The sequence below is a fragment of the Synchiropus splendidus genome, chromosome 8 (assembly GCF_027744825.2).
Source record: "Synchiropus splendidus isolate RoL2022-P1 chromosome 8, RoL_Sspl_1.0, whole genome shotgun sequence".
Classification (NCBI taxonomy): Eukaryota; Metazoa; Chordata; class Actinopteri; order Syngnathiformes; family Callionymidae; genus Synchiropus; species Synchiropus splendidus.
The window spans coordinates 5,568,086-5,577,881 of record NC_071341.1 but is presented as its reverse complement, the minus strand read 5'-3'; the positions used below and the strand labels follow the sequence as shown (position 1 = coordinate 5,577,881).

The 9,796-nt window shown below is 44.0% G+C and overlaps 1 protein-coding gene across 2 annotated transcripts in view; it reads right to left on the bottom strand.

The window, feature by feature from the left end:
- Window positions 1-3,934: 3,934 nt before the first annotated feature.
- The window catches only part of snx19b (sorting nexin 19b), a 29,013-nt gene continuing 23,151 nt past the window's right edge, over window positions 3,935-9,796 (bottom strand). For both annotated transcript variants that reach the window (XM_053873298.1, XM_053873299.1), the window contains exons 13-15: window positions 9,321-9,505; window positions 9,129-9,216; window positions 3,935-6,090 (exon numbers count right to left, since the gene is read on the bottom strand). In XM_053873298.1, coding sequence (XP_053729273.1) covers window positions 5,967-6,090; window positions 9,129-9,216; window positions 9,321-9,505 — 397 coding nt within the window. In that variant the 3' untranslated portion in view covers window positions 3,935-5,966. The remainder of the gene's footprint in view (window positions 6,091-9,128; window positions 9,217-9,320; window positions 9,506-9,796) is intronic.

Here is a 9,796-nt window from a genome sequence, read left to right as displayed (position 1 = left end):
TTCCTTATCTTATTTTAGCTAAGGTGATGACATCGCCAGTCGTGGATAGAGCAATGACTTTACCTCATTGATCCCAAGCTGGAAAACTACCGCCTGCTTTCTGTCAGCCGACCTGCACGTGACTCCCTCCAGTGACTTTGGAGGCATGTTATGACAGCACACTGTCTATCACATAGTGCTGCGCTCGCTTGTGGAGTGCATTTACCTTGGGAGCATATATTTCACCAGTGGGCCTCAAGGTCAACACCTTTGCTTGAGTTTTAGTGCATAAACACATCACCAACATGTTCGCTCTGTGAGAACATGACGAAATGGAATCCTGACCAAGACCAGCTTTCTCTGACCATGAGTGTTCAGTCACCTGACAGAACTTCAGGAACACACACACAGTCAGTGAGCACATTCAAGTCAAGAATTCAGAAACATGACTTGTTTGTTGGGATCTTTCACAACCAGTCACTGTTGTGAAGCGAAGAGCGCCATCTACTGAACAGCTCGACGAGTCAAGTCATTGATCAGTGACTGAACGTCACATCGTTTTATGAGGAGGAAGTCAACCTGTTGGTCACTGCTGAGAGGAAGAGCAGGCGTTTGCAGATCAGAAGCTGTGTAATGTAACTTTGTGTGTCAGTATTTTCTGATTCAGCTACACACGAATGTCATCATTGCTTTTTGACTTCAGGTTGAATTTGAAAACTTTCCTGCCCAGTTTGGGGAGGGATTATGAGCTGTGATGTGTGCTATGCCAACCCCATGCACGACAAGTGCCCTGAATCATCACAAGTTGAAAATATGCTTCAACTTTGCACAAAATTCTAAGTAACACAGCAGAAAGCTTGCTAGCCACAACTAGCCACAGGTGGTTGATCTGATGCTTCCCTCACGACAGACACCTCACCAAGTGCATTTCAATTTTAACATCTCCAGCAGCGTTTAAACCACTAAACATAAAACATACTTCCACTGAACAAAGTCAAAACAAGTGGACAACATGTCACGCATCATAGAGGTGGACATGATTATGGTGTTTTTTTGGCGTGTTTTTAACGGAAAAATACTGAAAGAAACCTCATAACGGTGGACGTCCGTTGCTCATGGGACTTGAGTCACAGATTACAGCCGTACAATTGGCCGGGCACTGCTGACAACACCACTTGTCCCATACGTAACTCCACTCCTCAAGCCACAACAGAAGAAAGCAAATACCAATTTTTACTCAGGGAAAATGACAAAAGTGGTAATACACAGTAATACACAGCAACTCTAATGTGACTATTGGTCTGGAAACTACGACTTCAAGCTAGGATTTTGAAACAGGCCGTCTAAAGCCTCATCTCCAGTGAGATGTGGATAACGGCAAGGTTTTGCCGGTACACCAATATGGCGCCCACGATGGCCAAGCTAAATAGCCTGTCTGGAAATAGTAAGGCCTTTGATCAGGAGTCACACTTCTCTAAGTAACTACAGAAAGTACTGCGTGTTACTAACATCACAGACCAGGATGTAGACCACACCTCTCCTGAATCTGTCTGTCAGATCACTCTTAGTTTCCCCTGTAAATACCAGGAAGAATGAATGAAATTGGTCACTGTCCAGAAGAGACGTGTTTGTTGTGATGCTTCTGTGCGGATTGAGGCTCTGACTGATCTGGACGTTTGTGATGTAAGAGCAGATAGACATGACAAAGGTTTCACCGCCACATCTCCTTACACCCACACAGGTGGACCACTTCACTTTGATCCAGGTCTCATCAATGTCTTGTCATGTTTTTGGTCCAGCAGATGAGCAGCTCCTACAGTCGGGTGTTTGGCGTGGTCCTGACTGATCTCACCCTGTGAGGGAAGCGTCACAAACGGAAAGCCAATCTAGTCACACAGGTGGGACATGAACTAGCTGGAGGAGAAGTTTTGGTCCCCAGCAGTGGTGGAGGTTTATCTGGGATGGACCAGTCACAGAGCTGCGGTTCAGGCACCACCAGGGCCTTCACAGATGTCCTGCCCAACATGTTCAACAGGAGTTGCAGGTCATCTCGACTGGCGCTGCGCTTTTGTTTTAATGCAGCGCCCCCTGGTGTCCAAGACTGGAATGAGCATTTATTTACTTACGAGGCGATGTCGCCATCTGCAGGTCAAAATTACCCTCATCAGACTCGGAATCAGAATCAGCTCTATTGCAAAGGTCAGAGAGGATCACACCAACTAGGAAAGTGCTTTGGAATAACGCGCAATAATGGACAAACATAATAATAATAATAATTCATAACAGCAATTGTCATCTGTGTGGGCTTTTGTAGTTAACACACAAATCAAGTCGGACTTTATGTTAAACATCATGAATTGTATTTTTTTTCCTTCATTTTATTGTTGTTGTTGTTCTTTTTTGTTTGTTTGTTTGCTTTTGTTTTGTTCTGTTAGATGACAACACAATATTGGATGTCCTGACCAAAACACAGTGTTGGCCAAAACAAAAGAAAAGTTCAAATATAACAACATAAACTGGAGACGGAGCAGTGCAAACTGTACAAACTCCAGTCAGCATAATTACTGCGGGTGTCTCACAGTGGCGTGCAGTGGCCAGTGAAGCAGGACCTCTGTCCTCTCTGTGTGGAGTTTTTAAGTTCCCTACATTATGTATAGTGACCATAACATTAGCAACATCCACTTGTTATCTTTCGAACTAAGTGTAACAGAGGGCTTCAAGAGTCCATCAGGCATCAGCTCTCAGGCCCTTCTTGTTGGCTGTTGTTATGGACAGAGTGAACGAGCACAGGCAGGGTGGGATGATGGAGACCAATGTCAGGTGTGAACTGGGAAAGAAGAGTAGCAGAGTGAAATGGAAGTTCTACAGGACTGTGGTGAGACCTGCCAGAGACAGTAGCGCTGACACAAAGACAGGGAGCAGACTTAGACGAGTCAGAGTCAAATATGCTGTGGTTCTCATTGAGAGTGACTAGGAAGAACATGTTGAGGCTCTAGAATATCAGAGGGAGAGCTCATGGAGACAAAGTTAGGGAGGCCAGACTCAGATGGTTTGGACACGTGAAGAGGCGAGACAGGAAACATGCAGGATGAAGAATGTTAGACATGGAAGTGCTGGGCAACAGGAGAAGAGGAAGAGAGTTACCCACTTGAAATGGATTCATCAACACAAAAATAAATACCTATTAAATTGTGAATTCATATTTCCATAAAGGCGGTTGACTGAATGCCACTGCCTTTAATTGTTGCCTGTGTCTGACATGATGGGAACCTCCACAAGGCAGGCAAACTTTTGTTTTCCAAGGAGTCGTTGTCCCGTCTGTCCACTCTGGTGAGTCATTCACGGCAGGAGAAGATCATGGATCCAAGCGGCCCAAAGTTTGTGTCCTCAGTTGATCTTCTTCTTAACAGTTTTCTAATGCGAGCATGGTTCCGACCTGTTGTTGTAACCACAGACGGAGCCGCCCACACGTCCGGATCAGTCTCTGGCAGGTTGCAGTGACACAAGATATTTCTGACCCGTGTCCCACGAGTATATTTCAGAGAACTGAGTGCAAATTGAATCATTCTTGAAAAAAAATGAGTTTGTAGGCTTCTGGCTGGGTTTTGTCCTTATAAGGCCAAGAGCTCCAGCATGTATGCCTTCGGAGTCTCTCTGCATTTTATTATGTAAGACTGAAAGAAAACAAGCGCGAGACAGAGCAAAGGTGCCTCCACTGTCAGTCTGCGTCTGTGTGTGTGCAGGGAAGCAAAGAGAGTCCAGGTTGCGTAACCAGCCGAGGATGAAGAACATGTGGTTTCCGTGTAAATGGTTGCAGACGCTGATGTGAAACAACAGTGCCTGAATTTTAATCACAAAATGAAGCGAGCGAGACTGGAGGTTTTAACAACTGTCAGATATTTACTGGTTCAAATGGAACCTTGGACAGGATCTTTCAAAATATGCATTCATCAAAAAGCCATTAGCAGGATGTACATTTTTTAATCTTCACTAGTCTTCCAAGTTAAATAGCACCCAGCTAATGGCACAAAGAAATGTATTTCTCCGTTCAGCTGAAAAGGTTTGACCCTAGAGAAAGATGACAGGCCAGTGAGAGGACGGCACCCAAATCCACCTCAGTGACCAACACTTTTTTGAACGTTTCATTTTGAACTAATATTGCAAATGATCTCGTATCGATCATCAGCTAAACTAACATAAAACATTATTCACTAACACACCAATAGCAACAGCTGCGTCTGAACACTGAACAATTTATGTATGAGTGCTTTATTTCACAAGACAAGTAACAGTTTCAACACAGTAGAAAACAACACAAACACTTCCTTCCTGTAAGGCCGAATGCAAGGGAACACCAATGATTCTCCTCACCTTAGTCCTTTCTCTTCAGCACATTTACAAAACCATAGTTCAACACAGACAGAAGCCACAAGACTATTCCTACCACAAAGGCTTGTATAAGTAAAAGGCAGTTTGCTTTCTTTCAAAGTGCAGAATCCTGCTTCATTAAGTGACTTTATAGAGTTAATATGTAACTTCAGTGACACCTACATTTGTCAGCATCATAGTGCAGTGTAACATCGATACTTCACACACGGAGTCACAGCAATAATAACTTAATGACATCAGGAGAAATGTGTTCCAGGGAATGATAAAGGTCACGACAGTAACTTCAGACTGAATCATTATAGCTTGTGATACGATGTAGATGTTTGTTTTGAAAGTAAAATAAGTGAATTCAGTCAGACAGGAGAAAGTTAAAGTGCCCGCAGCTCCAGATTTCATCATCTAAGACGAGCGATTGGATTGGATAGATTGGTCCTTGCTTCAGCTGAGGGAATGACTCAGTACAAAGATAACACCTGGGTTGCTGGCATAATGAAGAGTTAAACAGCAGTAACAGTCCAGTGAAAAACAAAGGTGTTAGGAATGACAGAGAAGCAAACACGTGGAATGAGATCATCAGCGTTGTGAGACTCAAGTAACTTCATCTCTATCAGGAAAAAGCTCCTAACCACAAAGAAGATCAACCAAGGTGCGGTTACATTTCAAAAGTGCATCTGCCGGCACGTGGCATGTTTTCAGGTGAGAGCCATGAGCGGCGAGTTTCGACAAGGAAAACAGCAGAACTATCTCAAGACGGCACGTGTTGCAGCATCAGTGACGCATGCTTCCACTCATGAAAGTGGCGCGGCAAAAGAAAATATTTAAATTGTTTGTGAAAAGTGGCCGCAATCTGTTTTATATTTTCATATCACGGTTCATTTCCTTTGGCAGATGACTCAACGCTGCTTCTGGAATTGACTTTTATTCTCAGTTGCAAAAATGTCATCTTTGTATTTATAGTTAACATTAACTATGTTGGGAGAACTAGGATGATACACGGCTGTTCCGCCCATAAATGTGTCATTATTAGGTCTCCATGTGCATATTTGGAGCCACAACTGGACCCAGAGCAGGTCAGTAACAGCCCACACGTGTGAACCTGCTGGAAGATGAAGATTTATGTGAGAGTCACACCTTGGGGCGCTGCAGAGAGAGAAGAGTGATGCTAAATCCCCGCTGAGTGTTGAAGGATTGAGCTGGAGAAAGAAGGCAAATCCTGCCTGACCGAATGAGAACAACAGGTGTGCGCTGTCTCTCCTCTGAGCAGGGATGGGCAGACCACAGGGAGAAAATGGGACAGCAGATTGGGGAAGGTTTGGCCACACGTGTGAGCCAAAACATAAAGGCACTCTTGTGTAGTCAAAGCTGCTTGTGATATCGTGTCAGCGTGTGTGTATAAACAGGATACTGTGTTTCAGGCCTTCATATCAATATAGCAACACTTCATTAGGGGCTGGCGTGTGAGTCTAAATAGAGATAGAGATTTGGTCTGACCGCGGCCACTCTTCTCCGCTCTCTCTCGACCCGTCCTCCTATCAAACCCACAGGCTGCCAGTCAGCACGGGGTCAAGATCCAGCAGGGTGTCGCTGGAGCTTGTTCCTCATGCTAAGAGCTTCTCTGGGTTCTTGGAAAGGCTCTGCAGCAGGTTCCTCTGGAAGTCCTGCTCTGGTAATTCAGGAATCAGAGACTCCAGCAGCAGATCAAATATGCAGTGAAGCAGGTGCCTGAAAGAAAAAAGGAACATCATCACACATAATATTTGTAAAACTCAGCTCAGTCAGCTGGTAGGAGAGTGAGTGCACTGACAATCATGCATGTGATTTCACACTGACATTGTAACCCGCTGAACACTGTGGACCATGACGGCCAGGAGACGTAAAAGTAGTAATCATTTGAGTTGTAACTGATAACAACTACAGTGAAAGTTTAGGTCACAGGTTCGAACACTGGTATTCAGTGAAGTCAGTCAGTTATTGGACATGATTTAAGTGTTTGGCCTTCACGTAACACATTAGGGGAAAAACAATTGCAACAAAATCCATTTTAACCATCAAACTAGTGTAGTAGCTGGATGTACACTATTCCCTCTAGTTTAATCCTGCTCGCACCATTTCTTTAACCTGAACCACTGTGATGTCATCTTCCCTCCCTGTTGTGGGTCACACTTGAATTTCACAATTTTACGCCTTGAATTTCTGATGGAGGAGGACAGACTGAGTTGGTCTACTCAGTTTTCAAGATGGAGTTTGTGCACTGATACTGCCCTATTTTAGTGTATTTGTCAAATACTCACATGATATCTAAATGACTCATGTCCTATCTGTGATTTCCACAATCATCATTGCAAAATTGGACAACATGGTTTTCAGCTTCAGAACCTCACGCTGCATTCAGAGTCACTGATATTCTGAAAACCAGTGATTGTCTGCAAGTGGATACGTCTCACACACAACCTTTGGATGTGGTGGCGAACAAACCAGGCGCTGTTTTAATTCAACGCTGAAATGAAACTCCAGAGAGGCTGTGGTAAGAGCGCTGAAGTATAGATGTTTTATAATCAAAGCTGTGACTTCTTGAAAGATTCTCACAGAAAATGGCTGAATAGCTTGAAATATAAATCACAGTTACATCGGAACAAACTGATGATGATGGTGATTATTAACTGTGCCCGCAGAGTGCAGACAGTGAGTCCTGATTTCAATATAACACAATATATCTGTCAGTTGAGCTGTGACATATGAAGAGAGAGGAAACATGCGCTGTAAGAAAAAAAAAAAAAAGTTTTACATGGCTGTTGTGGTATTATTCATTGCTCGCATCAGTACTTTCTACACCTAAATGTCAGTGCCCATCAGCAAAAAAGTGGTATCGGGACATCCCTTGTTTGTCTGAACCCAGGAAAGTGCCAGAAGCCTTGGTGATCTACGGCTATAGAATGGACCACCTGACTCAAGGGACACACCAAGACCACTGAAGTCTACCCGTTCATAGAGAGACGTTGTGTTATGAAGACAGAGCCCCTAATATAAACTTTGTCTAACATGAGAAACCTCACTGTGAACAATTATGGTACAAACCCGAGACCCAACTTTATTGATTATTGACTAGTTTTGAATGTACTCCCGTCAGCATGTGTGTTTCTGTGTGGACGACTCTTGACTATTGAGCAGCTCAAATGCGGGCAAGGAAAACCAGTCTCTCCTGAACACCCTCAGGATGACGGAAAAACCCGAGTATGCTTCTTGGTTGTTAGAAAAACAGACCATGGTTTCAAATCGCTTGAATGAATCATTTCCATCCTTTGCTGACACAATACTTCCACATCAGGTTAAACTGCTTTTAAGACTTAGTAAAAATGAAATGAAGTCTCAACACTTCTGTCTGTTTTTCCACATCTTCTCCGGTTACATTCTCTACAGTATTGACTGCAACATGACTGAGCCAGTTGGATCCTCACTGAGGTCCAGGTAGCAGCACTGGCCTGTTTGAACTACTGAGTATGAGCGTGCAAGTCAGCACGTACACTCTGCTTCAGGACACCTGCTTGACATTCGAGCTGCGGCACAGAGACACTGCACCGGCGCCCGTCCTGCTATGTAGCATGTGAAGGAGCAGGTCAGTGATTTTTAGACATCACATATTTGTTGTTGATGGATGCAGGTCAAAAGGCATGTAAACTGTGACTAAACTAAAGTGGGGCCTGCAACCTGAGATGGATGTGGCTCTTCCTCCTTCCATTCTTATTTTTGGCACTGGGGGACAAGAGACTTTCTCAGCCCGGGAGGTGCATCAACAATATTTTTGCAGTCTTCAATGTCTTAAAGATTGGCAGCGCTCCATAAATGTACCTAATGCTAGTGTGTTTTTTCAATCTCAAGAATTTTTAAAGAGGGATCAATAACGTTTCATCTTGCATATCATAATGTCACCTTAATTGGCAGCAAGGGGAAAATGGCATTTTGCTTTTGAAATTATGGTGAACTACTGCGCAAGCAACCGATTGTCCTGAGTTTCGGATTCTCTTAGGGTCCTTCCTATAAATGTAACCTCAAAAATAGCAGATCTTCATGGTCTCAGCTGGTGTCAGAGTCTGGAGTAAAGTTCATATGATTAGACAACAAGAAAAACACAGGTAAGACATTTGCAAGTTTGTTGCGCAGTGCAGCTTTCCCACTGGTGTCACTACAGACATGCAATGAAAATGCTTCAATATAGGAGAAGTGTGCATTGGTGGTTGGATAGCTTCATTTTACAAACTTCCTCTCTGATTATTTGCTAACAATACACATTTAAAAGAAGGGTTAGTGGGCTGACAGGTTCAACTAGACCCAAAATGAGGATTTAAACTTCATCATGAAAATAAATGCGATCGCTTCTGCCTTTGTTCATGCATGTTTCTGGAAGCATCAATATTCTTCTGCTGCCTGGCGCTCTGCCTTGTTAGTTTTGGAAGAAGATTCTGTCTCTTCAGTGACATCACTGGAAAAGCAGCGGCTGTGCACAAACCTGCAAACTTGTTATATTTGTATTTTTCTAAATCAACACTACACTCCAGTTGACTTTTGTGCGATTCAATAAATAAATGAAAACACCATCATCAGTCAGCCCAACTGCAATGATCTGAAGACAATCTGTGTGCAACACCAGCAGTCCTGACAAGAGCAGGTAAATACTGAAGGTGTCAGGTCTTTGTTTTGGCGACCTCTGGAACTGCTCAAACTGACAGAGTAGCAGGAGTAGCCTGTGCTGTGGAACAGCTCACTTGTTTATGAAGGGGTCCTGGAGAGAGTCCAGTACAATCTGCCAGCTGATTTTGTACTTCTCTGAACCAAGCAGATCTGAGATCAGGTCTGGGAAGACAAAACATCAAACAAGGACAAAGTTCAAAATGATTTGTAATTATTGTAAATAAACAGTGAAAACACACACAGTGCTTTGAAAATGTTTCAGGCACCTGGCAGAAGTCCCATCAGAACATGCAAGGCCTGCTGCTTTGTTCTCTCCTTGTGCTCCAGGCTTCGTTCAACTGGAGGCAAAGTAGGAAGAACCCCGCCAGGCCACACAGCCTCCTGGATCACCTGCAGGTACGTCACCCAGTAGCCAGCGCACGTCAGGTTCGCAACACTCACATCCAGCCACCTGTGAACACACAAATACACTTGAGCTCATGAGGATAAAGAGGAAGGCCGCGTTTGTGAACCACTACTGAGGGTTGGCACCAGCCCCTTGTAATATGGAACCATCCCGTGTTTGATGTGAAAATGAGGCGTCTTTATAGAACTAATACTGTATTTGGAGGCGCCCTGAGTGATCAGTGCTGCCACCGCCGTGTCTCTCCAAGTGAGTGAACTGCCGCCATTTGTCAACCAATTTTCGGAGTCGGACGAGGACAGCAGCCGTGTTGCACGCACTGTATTTGCCACAAATCCT